Source organism: Salmo salar, chromosome 16 (assembly GCF_965601325.2).
Source record: "Salmo salar chromosome 16, fSalSal1, whole genome shotgun sequence".
Lineage (NCBI taxonomy): Eukaryota > Metazoa > Chordata > Actinopteri > Salmoniformes > Salmonidae > Salmo > Salmo salar.
This window is the reverse complement of record NC_138306.1, coordinates 95,935,001-95,951,231: the sequence shown is the minus strand read 5'-3', so window position 1 is coordinate 95,951,231 and position 16,231 is coordinate 95,935,001. Positions and strand designations below refer to the sequence as shown.

The 16,231-nt window shown below is 44.3% G+C and overlaps 1 protein-coding gene across 2 annotated transcripts in view; it reads right to left on the bottom strand.

Moving 5' to 3' along the window:
* Positions 1–13,425: 13,425 nt before the first annotated feature.
* The window catches only part of LOC106595832 (Krueppel-like factor 12), a 15,952-nt gene continuing 13,146 nt past the window's right edge, over positions 13,426–16,231 (bottom strand). For both annotated transcript variants that reach the window (XM_045698439.2, XM_045698438.2), the window contains exons 3-5: positions 15,358–15,899; positions 14,354–14,505; positions 13,426–13,982 (exon numbers count right to left, since the gene is read on the bottom strand). In XM_045698439.2, the coding sequence (XP_045554395.2) occupies positions 13,801–13,982; positions 14,354–14,505; positions 15,358–15,899 (876 nt within the window). In that variant the 3' untranslated portion in view covers positions 13,426–13,800. The remainder of the gene's footprint in view (positions 13,983–14,353; positions 14,506–15,357; positions 15,900–16,231) is intronic.

Here is a 16,231-nt window from a genome sequence, read left to right as displayed (position 1 = left end):
ATACCAGTTAAACACCTCTCTGATCCTTCACCTTCAGATAGATACCAGTTAAACACCTCTCTGTTCCTTCACCTTCAGATAGATACCAGTTAAACACCTCTCTGATCCTTCACCTTCAGATAGATACCAGTTAAACACCTCTCTGTTCCTTCACCTTCAGATAGATACCAGTTAAACACCTCTCTGTTCCTTCACCTTCAGATAGATACCAGTTAAACACCTCTCTGATCCTTCACCTTCAGATAGATACCAGTTAAACACCTCTCTGTTCCTTCAGATAGATACCAGTTAAACACCTCTCTGTTCCTTCTCCTTCAGAATTGCCCGATTAAACGAAAATTAGGCAACAAAACCTAGATTGAAAATCATTAAGACAGTTGATTATTTAAATGAGGCGTTTTAGTGCTGGGTTGGAAGAAAAGCCTGCATATCCCTCTCCAAGACCAGAGTTGGAGACTCATGTTGTTTTAAATAGGGAACTGCTTCCCTCTAGTGGATATATATAGAATCTGCTGCCCCCTGGTGGATATATATAGAATCTGCTGCCCTCTAGTGGATATATATAGAATCTGCTGCCCGCTGGTGGATATATATAGAATCTGCTGCCCCTTAGTGGATATATATAGAATCTGCTGCCCCCTAGTGGATATATATAGAATCTGCTGCCCCCTGGTGGATATATATAGAATCTGCTGCCCCCTAGTGGATATATATAGAATCTGCTGCTCCCTAGTGGATATATATAGAATCTGCTGCCCCCTAGTGGATATATATAGAATCTGCTGCCCCATAGTGGATATATATAGAATCTGCTGCCCCCTAGTGGATATATATAGAATCTGCTGCCCCCTAGTGGATATATATAGAATCTGCTGCCCCCTGGTGGATATATATAGAATCTGCTGCTCCCAGGTGGATATATATAGAATCTGCTGCACTCTAGTGGATATATATAGAATCTGCTGCACTCTAGTGGATATATATAGAATCTGCTGCCCCCTAGTGGATACATATAGAATCTGCTGCCCCCTAGTGGATATATATAGAATCTGCTGCCCCCTGGTGGATATATATAGAATCTGCTGCCCCCTATTGGATATATATAGAATCTGCTGCCCCCTAGTGGATATATATAGAATCTGCTGCTCCCTAGTGGATATATATAGAATCTGCTGCCCCCTAGTGGATATATATAGAATATACTGCCCCCTAGTGGATATATATAGAATATACTGCCCCCTAGTGGATATATATCGAATCTGCTGTCCCCTAGTGGATATATATAGAATCTGCTGCCCCCTAGTGGATATATATAGAATCTGCTGCCCCCTGGTGGATATATATAGAATCTGCTGCCCCCTAGTGGATATATATAGAATCTGCTGCACTCTAGTGAATATATATAGAATCTGCTGCCCCCTAGTGGATATATATAGAATCTGCTGCCCCCTAGTGGATATATATAGAATCTGCTGCACTCTAGTGAATATATATAGAATCTACTGCCCCCTAGTGGATATATATAGAATATGCTGCCCCCTGGTGGATATATATAGAATCTGCTGCCCCCTGGTGGATATATATAGAATCTGCTGCCCCCTAGTGGATATATATAGAATCTGCTGCCCACTAGTGGATATATATAGAATATGCTGCCCCCTGGTGGATATATATAGAATCTGCTGCCCCCTGGTGGATATATATAGAATCTGCTTCCCCCTAGTGGATATATATAGAATCTGCTGCCCCCTAGTGGATATATATAGAATCTGCTGCCCCCTAGTGATATATATAGAATATACTGCCCCCTAGTGGATATATATAGAATCTGCTGCCCCCTGGTGGATATATATAGAATCTGCTGCCCCCTGGTGGATATATATAGAATCTGCTGCCCCCTAGTGGATATCTATAGAATCTGCTGCCCCTATTGGATATATATATAATCTACTGCCCCCTAGTGGATATATATAGAATCTGCTGCCCCCTGGTGGATATATATAGAATCTGCTGCCCCTAGTGGATATATATAGAATATACTGCACTCTAGTGGATATATATAGAATCTGCTGCCCCCTAGTGGATACATATAGAATCTGCTGCCCCCTAGTGGATATATATAGAATCTGCTGCCCCCTGGTGGATATATATAGAATCTGCTGCCCCCTAGTGGATATATATAGAATCTGCTGCCCCCTAGTGGATATATATAGAATCTGCTGCTCCCTAGTGGATATATATAGAATCTGCTGCCCCCTAGTGGATATATATAGAATATACTGCCCCCTAGTGGATATATATAGAATATACTGCCCCCTAGTGGATATATATCGAATCTGCTGTCCCCTAGTGGATATATATAGAATCTGCTGCCCCCTAGTGGATATATATAGAATCTGCTGCCCCCTGGTGGATATATATAGAATCTGCTGCCCCCTAGTGGATATATATAGAATCTGCTGCACTCTAGTGAATATATATAGAATCTGCTGCCCCCTAGTGGATATATATAGAATCTGCTGCCCCCTAGTGGATATATATAGAATCTGCTGCACTCTAGTGAATATATATAGAATCTACTGCCCCCTAGTGGATATATATAGAATATGCTGCCCCCTGGTGGATATATATAGAATCTGCTGCCCCCTGGTGGATATATATAGAATCTGCTGCCCCCTAGTGGATATATATAGAATCTGCTGCCCACTAGTGGATATATATAGAATATGCTGCCCCCTGGTGGATATATATAGAATCTGCTGCCCCCTGGTGGATATATATAGAATCTGCTTCTCCCTAGTGGATATATATAGAATCTGCTGCCCCCTAGTGGATATATATAGAATCTGCTGCCCCCTAGTGATATATATAGAATATACTGCCCCCTAGTGGATATATATAGAATCTGCTGCCCCCTGGTGGATATATATAGAATCTGCTGCCCCCTGGTGGATATATATAGAATCTGCTGCCCCCTAGTGGATATCTATAGAATCTGCTGCCCGTAGTGGATATATATAGAATCTACTGCCCCTTAGTGGATATATATAGAATCTGCTGCCCCCTGGTGGATATATATAGAATCTGCTGCCCCCTAGTGGATATATATAGAATATACTGCCCCCTAGTGGATATATATAGAATCTGCTGCCCCCTGGTGGATATATATAGAATCTGCTGCCCCCTAGTGGATATATATAGAATCTGCTGCCCCCTGGTGGATATATATAGAATATACTGCCCCCTGGTGGATATATATAGAACCTGCTGCCCCCTAGTGGATATATATAGAATATACTGCCCCCTAGTGGATATATATAGAATATACTGACCCCTAGTGGATATATATAGAATATACTGCCCCCTAGTGGATATATGTAGAATCTACTGCCCCATAGTGGATATATATAGAATATACTGCCCCCTAGTGGATATATATAGAATCTGCTGCCCCCTAGTGGATATATATAGAATCTGCTGCCCCCTAGTGGATATATATAGAATCTGCTGCCCCCTGGTGGATATATATAGAATATGCTGCCCCCTAGTGGATATATATAGAATCTGCTGCCCCCTAGTGGATATATATAGAATATACTGCCCCCTAGTGGATATATATAGAATCTGCTGCCCCCTAGTGGATATATATCGAATCTGCTGTCCCCTAGTGGATATATATAGAATCTGCTGCCCCCTAGTGGATATATATAGAATATACTGCCCCCTAGTGGATATATATAGAATCTGCTGCCCCCTAGTGGATATATATCGAATCTGCTGTCCCCTAGTGGATATATATAGAATCTGCTGCCCCCTAGTGGATATATATAGAATCTGCTGCCCCCTAGTGGATATTTATCGAATCTGCTGTCCCCTAGTGCATATATATAGAATCTGCTGCCCCCTAGTGGATATATATAGAATATACTGCCCCCTAGTGGATATATATAGAATATACTTCCCCTAGTGGATATATACAGAATCTGCTGCCCCCTAGTGGATATATATAGAATCTGCTGCCCCCTAGTGGATATATATAGAATCTGCTGCCCCCTAGTGGATATAAATAGAATCTGCTGCCCCCTAGTGGATATATATATACATAGAATCTGCTGCCCCCTAGTGTATATATATATAGAATCTGCTGCCCCCTAGTGGATATATATAGAATCTGCTGCCCCCTAGTGGATATATATAGAATCTGCTGCCCCCTGGTGGATATATATAGAATCTGCTGCCCCTAGTGGATATATATAGAATCTGCTGCCCCCTAGTGGATATATATAGATTATGCTGCCCCCTGGTGGATATATATAGAATCTGCTGCACTCTAGTGAATATATATAGAATCTGCTGCACTCTAGTGAATATATATAGAATCTGCTGCCCCCTAGTGGATATATATAGAATCTGCTGCCCCCTAGTGGATATATATAGATTATGCTGCCCCCTGGTGGATATATATCGAATCTGCTGCCCCCTGGTGGATATATATAGAATCTGCTGCCCCCTAGTGGATATATATAGATTCTGCTGCCCACTAGTGGATATATATAGAATCTGCTGCCCCCTAGTGGATATATATAGAATCTGCTGCCCCCTGGTGGATATATATAGAATCTGCTGCCCCCTGGTGGATATATATAGAATCTGCTGCCCCCTAGTGGATATATATAGAATCTGCTGCCCCCTGGTGGATATATATAGAATCTGCTGCCCCCTGGTGGATATATATAGAATCTGCTGCCCCTAGTGGATATATATAGAATCTGCTGCCCCCTGGTGGATATATATAGAATCTGCTGCCCCCTAGTGGATATATATAGAATATGCTGCCCCTAGTGGATATATATAGAATCTGCTGCCCCTGGTGGATATATATAGAATCTGCTGCCCCCTGGTGGATATATATAGAATCTGCTGCCCCCTGGTGGATATATATAGAATCTGCTGCCCCTCGTGGATATATATAGAATCTGCTGCCCCCTGGTGGATATATATAGAATCTGCTGCCCCTAGTGGATATATATAGAATCTGCTGCCCCTAGTGGATATATATAGAATCTGCTGCCCCCTAGTGGATATATATAGAATCTGCTGCCCCCTGGTGGATATATATAGAATCTGCTGCCCCCTGGTGGATATATATAGAATCTGCTGACCCTAGTGGATATATATAGAATCTGCTGCCCCCTGGTGGATATATATAGAATCTGCTGCCCCCTGGTGGATATATATAGAATCTGCTGCCCCTAGTGGATATATATAGAATCTGCTGCCCCCTAGTGGATATATATAGATTATGCTGCCCCCTGGTGGATATATATAGAATCTGCTGCACTCTAGTGAATATATATAGAATCTGCTGCACTCTAGTGAATATATATAGAATCTGCTGCCCCCTAGTGGATATATATAGAATCTGCTGCCCCCTAGTGGATATATATAGATTATGCTGCCCCCTGGTGGATATATATCGAATCTGCTGCCCCCTGGTGGATATATATAGAATCTGCTGCCCCCTAGTGGATATATATAGATTCTGCTGCCCACTAGTGGATATATATAGAATCTGCTGCCCCCTAGTGGATATATATAGAATCTGCTGCCCCCTGGTGGATATATATAGAATCTGCTGCCCCCTAGTGGATATATATAGAATCTGCTGCCCCTAGTGGATATATATAGAATCTGCTGCCCCCTAGTGATATATATAGAATATACTGCCCCCTGGTGGATATATATAGAATCTGCTGCCCCCTAGTGGATATATATAGAATCTGCTGCCCCCTAGTGGATATATATAGAATCTGCTGCCCCCTAGTGGATATCTATAGAATCTGCTGCCCCTAGTGGATATATATAGAATCTACTGCCCCCTAGTGGATATATATAGAATCTGCTGCCCCCTGGTGGATATATATAGAATCTGCTGCCCCCTAGTGGATATATATAAAATCTGCTGCCCCCTAGTGGATATATATAGAATCTGCTGCCCCCTAGTGGATATATATAGAATCTTCTGCCCCTAGTGGATATATATAGAATCTACTGCCCCCTAGTGGATATATATAGAATCTGCTGCCCCCTGGTGGATATATATAGAATCTGCTGCCCCCTAGTGGATATATATAGAATATACTGCCCCCTAGTGGATATATATAGAATCTGCTGCCCCCTGGTGGATATATATAGAATCTCCTGCCCCCTAGTGGATATATATAGAATCTGCTGCCCCCTGGTGGATATATATAGAACCTGCTGCCCCCTAGTGGATATATATAGAATATACTGCCCCCTAGTGGATATATATAGAATATACTGCCCCCTAGTGGATATATATAGAATCTACTGCCCCCTAGTGGATATATGTAGAATCTACTGCCCCCTAGTGGATATATATAGAATATACTGCCCCCTAGTGAATATATGTAGAATATACTGCCCCCTAGTGGATATATATAGAATATACTTCCCCTAGTGGATATATATAGAATCTGCTGCCCCCTAGTGGATATATATAGAATCTGCTGCCCACTAGTGGATATATGTAGAATATGCTGCCCCCTAGTGGATATATATAGAATCTGCTGCACTCTAGTGAATATATATAGAATCTGCTGCCCCCTAGTGGATATATATAAAATCTACTGCCTCCTAGTGGATATATATAGAATCTGCTGCCCCGTAGTGGATATAAATAGAATCTGCTGCCCCCTAGTGGATATATATAGAATCTGCTGCCCCTAGTGGATATATATAGAATCTGCTGCAATCTAGTGAATATATATAGAATCTGCTGCCCCCTAGTGGATATATATAGATTATGCTGCCCCCTGGTGGATATATATAGAATCTGCTGCCCCCTGGTGGATATCTATAGAATCTGCTTCCCCCTAGTGGATATATATAGAATCTGCTGCCCCTAGTGGATATATATACAATCTGCTGCCCCTAGTGATATATATAGAATATACTGCCCACTAGTGGATATATATAGAATCTGCTGCCCCCTGGTGGATATATATAGAATCTGCTTCCCCCTAGTGGATATATATAGAATCTGCTGCCCCCTAGTGGATATATATAGAATCTGCTGCCCCCTGGTGGATATATATAGAATCTGCTGCCCCCTGGTGGATATATATAGAATCTGCTGCCCCCTAGTGGATATATATAGAATCTGCTGCCCCCTAGTGGATATATATAGAATCTGCTGCCCCCTAGTGGATATCTATAGAATCTGCTGCCCCTAGTGGATATATATAGAATCTACTGCCCCCCAGTGGATATATATAGAATCTGCTGCCCCCTGGTGGATATATATAGAATCTGCTGCCCCCTAGTGGATATATATAGAATATACTGCCCCCTAGTGGATATATATAGAATCTGCTGCCCCCTGGTGGATATATATAGAACCTGCTGCCCCCTAGTGGATATATATAGAATATACTGCCCCCTAGTGGATATATATAGAATATACTGCCCCCTAGTGGATATATATAGAATATACTGCCCCCTAGTGGATATATGTAGAATCTACTGCCCCCTAGTGGATATATATAGAATATACTGCCCCCTAGTGGATATATATAGAATCTGCTGCCCCCTAGTGGATATATATAGAATCTGCTGCCCCCTAGTGGATATATATAGAATATACTGCCCCCTAGTGGATATATATAGAATATACTGCCCCCTAGTGGATATATATCGAATCTGCTGTCCCCTAGTGGATATATATAGAATCTGCTGCCCCCTAGTGGATATATATAGAATATACTGCCCCCTAGTGGATATATATAGAATCTGCTGCCCCCTAGTGGATATATATAGAATCTGCTGCCCCCTGGTGGATATATATAGAATCTGCTGCCCCCTGGTGGATATATATAGAATCTGCTGCCCCTAGTGGATATATATAGAATCTGCTGCCCCCTGGTGGATATATATAGAATCTGCTGCCCCCTGGTGGATATATATAGAATCTGCTGCCCCTAGTGGATATATATAGAATCTGCTGCCCCCTGGTGGATATATATAGAATCTGCAGCCCCCTAGTGGATATATATAGAATCTGCTGCCCCTAGTGGATATATATAGAATCTGCTGCCCCCTAGTGATATATATAGAATATACTGCCCCCTGGTGGATATATATAGAATCTGCTGCACCCTAGTGGATATATATAGAATCTGCTGCCCCCTAGTGGATATATATAGAATCTGCTGCCCCCTAGTGGATATCTATAGAATCTGCTGCCCCTAGTAGATATATATAGAATCTACTGCCCCCTAGTGGATATATATAGAATCTGCTGCCCCCTGGTGGATATATATAGAATCTGCTGCCCCCTAGTGGATATATATAGAATCTGCTGCCCCCTAGTGGATATATATAGAATCTGCTGCCCCCTAGTGGATATATATAGAATCTTCTGCCCCTAGTGGATATATATAGAATCTACTGCCCCCTAGTGGATATATATAGAATCTGCTGCCCCCTGGTGGATATATATAGAATCTGCTGCCCCCTAGTGGATATATATAGAATATACTGCCCCCTAGTGGATATATATAGAATCTGCTGCCCCCTGGTGGATATATATAGAATCTCCTGCCCCCTAGTGGATATATATAGAATCTGCTGCCCCCTGGTGGATATATATAGAACCTGCTGCCCCCTAGTGGATATATATAGAATATACTGCCCCCTAGTGGATATATATAGAATATACTGCCCCCTAGTGGATATATATAGAATCTACTGCCCCCTAGTGGATATATGTAGAATCTACTGCCCCCTAGTGGATATATATAGAATATACTGCCCCCTAGTGGATATATGTAGAATATACTGCCCCCTAGTGGATATATATAGAATATACTTCCCCTAGTGGATATATATAGAATCTGCTGCCCACTAGTGGATATATATAGAATCTGCTGCCCACTAGTGGATATATGTAGAATATGCTGCCCCCTAGTGGATATATATAGAATCTGCTGCACTCTAGTGAATATATATAGAATCTGCTGCCCCCTAGTGGATATATATAAAATCTACTGCCTCCTAGTGGATATATATAGAATCTGCTGCCCCCCTAGTGGATATAAATAGAATCTGCTGCCCCCTAGTGGATATATATAGAATCTGCTGCCCCTAGTGGATATATATAGAATCTGCTGCAATCTAGTGAATATATATAGAATCTGCTGCCGCCTGGTGGATATATATAGATTATGCTGCCCCCTTGGTGGATATATATAGAATCTGCTGCCCCCTGGTGGATATATATAGAATCTGCTTCCCCCTAGTGGATATATATAGAATCTGCTGCCCCTAGTGGATATATATAGATTCTGCTGCCCCCTAGTGATATATATAGAATATACTGCCCACTAGTGGATATATATAGAATCTGCTGCCCCCTGGTGGATATATATAGAATCTGCTTCCCCCTAGTGGATATATATAGAATCTGCTGCCCCCTAGTGGATATATATAGAATCTGCTGCCCCCTGGTGGATATATATAGAATCTGCTGCCCCCTGGTGGATATATATAGAATCTGCTGCCCCCTAGTGGATATATATAGAATCTGCTGCCCCCTAGTGGATATATATAGAATCTGCTGCCCCCTAGTGGATATCTATAGAATCTGCTGCCCCTAGTGGATATATATAGAATCTACTGCCCCCCAGTGGATATATATAGAATCTGCTGCCCCCTGGTGGATATATATAGAATCTGCTGCCCCCTAGTGGATATATATAGAATATACTGCCCCCTAGTGGATATATATAGAATCTGCTGCCCCCTGGTGGATATATATAGAACCTGCTGCCCCCTAGTGGATATATATAGAATATACTGCCCCCTAGTGGATATATATAGAATATACTGCCCCCTAGTGGATATATATAGAATATACTGCCCCCTAGTGGATATATGTAGAATCTACTGCCCCCTAGTGGATATATATAGAATATACTGCCCCCTAGTGGATATATATAGAATCTGCTGCCCCCTAGTGGATATATATAGAATCTGCTGCCCCCTAGTGGATATATATAGAATATACTGCCCCCTAGTGGATATATATAGAATATACTGCCCCCTAGTGGATATATATCGAATCTGCTGTCCCCTAGTGGATATATATAGAATCTGCTGCCCCCTAGTGGATATATATAGAATATACTGCCCCCTAGTGGATATATATAGAATATACTTCCCCTAGTGGATATATATAGAATCTGCTGCCCCCTAGTGGATATATATAGAATCTGCTGCCCACTAGTGGATATATGTAGAATATGCTGCCCCCTAGTGGATATATATAAATCTACTGCCTCATAGTGGATATATATATAGAATCTGCTGCCCCCTAGTGGATATAAATAGAATCTGCTGCCCCCTAGTGGATATATATATACATAGAATCTGCTGCCCCCTAGTGTATATATATATATAGAATCTGCTGCCCCCTAGTGGATATATATAGAATCTGCTGCCCCTAGTGGATATACATAGAATCTGCTGCCCCCTAGTGGATATATATAGAATCTGCTGCCCCCTAGTGGATATATATAGAATCTACTGCCCCCTAGTGGATATATATAGAATCTGCTGCCCCCTAGTGGATATATATAGAATCTGCTGCCCCCTAGTGGATATATATAGAATCTGCTGCCCCCTAGTGGATATATATAGAATCTGCTGCCCCCTAGTGGATATATATAGAATCTGCTGCCCCCTAGTGGATATATATAGAATCTGCTGCCCCTAGTGGATATATATAGAATCTACTGCCCCCTAGTGGATATATATAGAATCTGCTGCCCCCTAGTGGATATATATAGAATATGCTGCCCCCTAGTGGATATATATAGAATCTGCTGCCCCTAGTGGATATATATAGAATCTACTGCCCCTAGTGGATATACACTGCTCAAAAAAATAAAGGGAACACTAAAATAATACATCCTAGATCTGAATGAATGAAATAATCTTAACAATTACTTTTTTCTTTTCATAGTTGAATGTGCTGACAACAAAATCACACAAAAATAATCAATGGAAATCCAATTTATCAACCCATGGAGTTCTGGATTTGGAGTCACACTCAAAATGTAAGTGGAAAACCACACTACAGGCTGATCCAACTTTGATGTAATGTCCTTAAAACAAGTCAAAATGAGTTTCAGTAGTGTGTGTGGCCTCCACGTGCCTGTATGACCTCCCTACAACGCCTGGGCATGCTCCTGATGAGGTGGCGGATGGTCTCCTGAGGGATCTCCTCCCAGACCTGGACTAAAGCATCCGCCAACTCCTGGACAGTCTGTGGTGCAACGTGGCGTTGGTGGATGGAGCGAGACATGATGTCCCAGATGTGCTCAATTGGATTCAGGTCTGGGGAACGGGCGGCCAGTCCATAGAATCAATGCCTTCCTCTTGCAGAAACTGCTGACACACTCCAGCCACATGAGGTCTAGCATTGTCTTGCATTAGGAGGAACCCAGGGCCAACCGCACCAGCATATGGTCTCACAAGGGGTCTGAGGATCTCATCTTGGTACCTAATGGAAGTCAGGCTACCTCTGGCGAGCACATGGAGGGCTGTGCGGCCCCCCAAAGAAATGCCACCCCACACCATGACTGACCCACCGCCAAACCGGTCATGCTGGAGGATGTTGCAGGCAGCAGAATGTTCTCCACGGCGTCTCCAGACTCTGTCACGTCTGTCACATGTGCTCAGTGTGAACCTGCTTTCATCTGTGAAGAGCACAGGGTGCCAGTGGCGAATTTGCCAATCTTGGTGTTCTCTGGCAAATGCCAAACGTGCTGCACGGTGTTGGGCTGTAAGCACAACCCCCACCTGTGGACGTCAGGCCCTCATACACCCTCATGGAGTCTGTTTCTGACCGTTTGAGCAGACACATGCACATTTGTGGCCTGCTGGAGGTCATTTTGCAGGGCTCTGGCAGTGCTCCTCCTGCTCCTCCTTGCACAAAGGCAGAGGTAGCGGTCCTGCTGCTGGGTTGTTGCCCTCCTACGGCCTCCTCCATGTCTCCTGATGTACTGGCCTGTCTCCTGGTAGCGCCTCCTTGCTCTGGACACTACGCTGACAGACACAGCAAACCTTCTTGCCACAGCTCGCATTGATGTGCCATCCTGGATGAGCTGCACTACCTGAGCCACTTGTGTGGGTTGTAGATTCCGTCTCATGCTACCACTAGAGTGAAAGCATCGCCAGCATTCAAAAGTGACCAAAACATCAGCCAGGAAGCATAGGAACTGAGAAGTGGTCTGTGGTTACCACCTGCAGAACCACTCCTTTATTGGGGGTGTCTTGCTAATTGCCTATAATTTCCACCTGTTGTCTATTCCATTTGCACAACAGCATGTGAAATTTATTGTCAATCAGTGTTGCTTCCTAAGTGGACAGATTGATTTCACAGAAGTGTGATTGACTTGGAGTTACATTGTGTTGTTTAAGTGTTCCCTTTATTTTTTTGAGCAGTATATATAGAATCTGATGCCCCCTAGTGGATATATATAGAATCTGCTGCCCCCTGGTGAATATATATGGGATATACTGCCCCCTAGTGGATATATATAGAATCTGCTGCCCCCTGGTGAATATATATGGAATATACTGCCCCCTAGTGGATATATATAGAATCTGCTGCCCCCTAGTGGATATATATAGAATCTGCTGCCCCCTAGTGGATATATATAGAATCTGCTGCCCCCTAGTGGATATATATAGAATCTGCTGCCCCCTAGTGCATATATATAGAATATACTGCCCCCTAGTGGATATATATAGAATCTGCTGCCCCCTAGTGGATATATATAGAATCTGCTGCCCCCTAGTGGATATATATAGAATCTGCTGCACCCTAGTGGATATATATAGAATCTGCTGCCCCCTAGTGGATATATATAGAATCTACTGCCCCCTAGTGGATATATATAGAATCTGCTGCCCCCTAGTGGATATATATAGAATCTGCTGCCCCCTAGTGGATATATATAGAATATACTGCCCCCTAGTGGATATATATAGAATATACTGCCCCCTAGTGGATATATATAGAATCTGCTGCCCCCTAGTGGATATATATAGAATCTGCTGCCCCTAGTGGATATATATAGAATCTGCTGCACCCTAGTGGATATATATAGAATCTGCTGCCCCCTAGTGGATATATATAGAATCTGATGCCCCCTAGTGGATATATATAGAATATACTGCCCCCTAGTGGATATATATAGAATCTGCTCCAATTTAGTCTTCTCACTGTGATGTCTCAGAATACAAACTATATCTTCTTTGAAATTTAATTAAGAGAATTCAGACATTATAGTACAATAAATTAATAAATCAATGTCATTTTAACATTTGACACATATGTATTTTAGTATACATTTAATTCACAGTTTAATTTGTATGGAAAACAGAGTAAAATACAATAGACAAATCATTTTGGTACTTGGATACTTGTTCTTTCAATCCGAGTTTAAAACACATTGAATGAACTGTCTGGCTTCTCAGTCTTACTGGATCTTTCCTACTGTTCTGTCTACTGACCCATCGGTACAATGGCAGGCTACAACAGTCCATCTACTGTTTGTCTCAGTGTCTGTCTGTCTGTCTGTCTGTCTGTCTGTCTGTCTGTCTGTCTGTCTGTCTGTCTGTCTGTCTGTCTGTCTGTCTGTCTGTCTGTCTGTCTGTCTGTCTGTCTGTCTGTCTGTCTGTCTGTCTGTCTGTCTGTCCGTCCGTCCGTCCTCAGATCGGCGTGTGTTTGCGTCTGTGCAGGGCCAGGTGATCTGAGCGGGAAAAGGAGCGTTCGCAGTCGCCACACCTGAAGGGCTTCACCCCCGTGTGTTTCCTGTAGTGGCGGGTTAACTCGTCAGAACGGGCAAAACGCCACGTGCACCCGTCCCACGTGCACTTGTACGGCTTCTCACCTGGAACAGAGAAGATAGATGAGGTTTTTACTGTCACAGACACCGGATAGGTGACAGGTCCAGTGTAATGTGTTGTTGTACAGGGTCAGCCATAGTAGTATGATAGGTGTTGTTGTACAGGGTCAGCCATGTCATATACCTGTGTGTGTGTGTGTGTGTGTGTGTGTGTGTGTGTGTGTGTGTGTGTGTGTGTGTGTGTGTGTGTGTGTGTGTGTGACCTACCTGCGTGTGTGTGTGTGTGACCTACCTGTGTGTGTGTGTGTGTGTGTGACCTACCTGTGTGTGTGTGTGTGTGTGTGTGTGTGTGTGTGTGTGTGTGTGTGTGTGTGTGTGTGTGTGTGTGTGTGTGTGTGTGTGTGTGTGTGACCTACCTGTGTGTGTGCGTCTGTGGGCCTTGAGGTGGGAACTCTTGGTGTACTCCTTGTTACAGCCGTAAAACTCACACCTGTGGACACGCCCCCTGACCTCTGACCTGGTCACATGAACTCCTCTCATGCTCTGGATACCACCAGCTAACATGGAGCTGCAACACAATCAATCAATCAGTCAATCAGTCAGTCAATCAGTCAGTCAGTCAGTCAGTCAATCAGTCAGTCAATCAATCAATCAATCAGTCAATCAGTCAGTCAATCAGTCAGTCAGTCAGTCAGTCAATCAGTCAGTCAATCAATCAATCAGTCAATCAGTCAGTCAATCAGTCAGTCAGTCAGTCAATCAGTCAGTCAAACAGTCAGTCAGACAATCAATCAGTCAGTCAATCAGTCAATCAGTCAATCAGTCAGTCAATCAATCATTACACCACGTTGTATCCTGCTATTTATCAATGAACTGTGTTGTTGTCTCCTATTGGACAAATCCAGACTGTTTCAATACATTTAAATGGTATTTTCTGACGGTCTTTTCTCAGTCAGCCCTGACCCAGTCTGGTTACAGCCCGTCCCGTCTCTGTAGTCAGCCCTGACCCAGTCTGGTTACAGCCCGTCCCGTCTCTGTAGTCAGCCCTGACCCAGTCCAGCTGGTTACAGCCCGTCCCGTCTCTGTAGTCAGCCCTGACCCAGTCTGGTTACAGCCCGTCCCGTCTCTGTAGTCAGCCCTGACCCAGTCTGGTTACAGCCCGTCCCGTCTCTGTAGTCAGCCCTGACCCAGTCTGGTTACAGCCCGTCCCGTCTCTGTAGTCAGCCCTGACCCAGTCTGGTTACAGCCCGTCCCGTCTCTGTAGTCAGCCCTGACCCAGTCTGGTTACAGCCCGTCCCGTCTCTGTAGTCAGCCCTGACCCAGTCTGGTTACAGCCCGTCCCGTCTCTGTAGTCAGCCCTGACCCAGTCTGGTAACAGCCCGTCCAGTCTGGTTACAGCCCGTCCCATCTCTATACTCACTCATGACCCAGTCTGGTTTCAGCCCGTCCCATCTCTGTCACACTGTCCAGTCTCATGGTGGGCAGCTCATCGTCCTGGCCGTCACCACGGTGATGTGGACGTCGTGGTACCGCCAGGGTTCTGCTGTGTGCTGGGTGGGTGTAGAGCAGGGGTGTGGGCCGCACCACTACGGGCGTACGGTGGACATGAAGAGGGGCAGGGCTGGAGGAGATGGGTGTGACGAGGTACCCTCTCCTGCCGGGACCTGATATAGCAGGACTCTTCGGGACACACGTAATGACAGAGGAGGAGGAGGAGGAGGAGGAGGAGGAGGAGGATGAAGGCCTGGTGATGGAGGTGGACGGTAGGGGGCACAGGGAGAACCATGTGGGTGTTGGAGAAGTCCTGGAACGGCTGGTTGACAGGTCTACAGGCTCTGTCTGGGGCTGGAAGGAGTTCGGGTCACAGGGTTGCGTGTCTGGAGGTCTCGAAGGAACTGGGCCGAACATCTTCCTCTTCAGAACCGCCCTGTCTATCTCAGGAGGGGACAACACCGACAGAGACTGGAGAGGAGAGAGGGGGAGAGAGAGAGGGGAGAGGGAGAGAGGAGAGAGGGGAAGAGAGGGGAAGGAGAGAGGGAGAGAGGGGAAGAGAGGGGAAGGAGAGAGGAGAGAGGGAGAGAGGAGAGAGGGGAAGGAGAGAGGGGTAGAGAGAGGGAGAGAGGGGGAGAGAGGGGAAGGAGAGAGGAGAGAGGGGTAGAGAGAGGAGAAAGGGGAGAGAGGGGAATGAGAGAGGGGAAGGAGAGAGGGGTAGAGGGGAGAGGGGAAGGAGAAGGGGAGAGAGGGGAGAGGAGAAGGATAGAGGGGGAAAAAGAGGAGAGGAGAGAGGGGAAGGA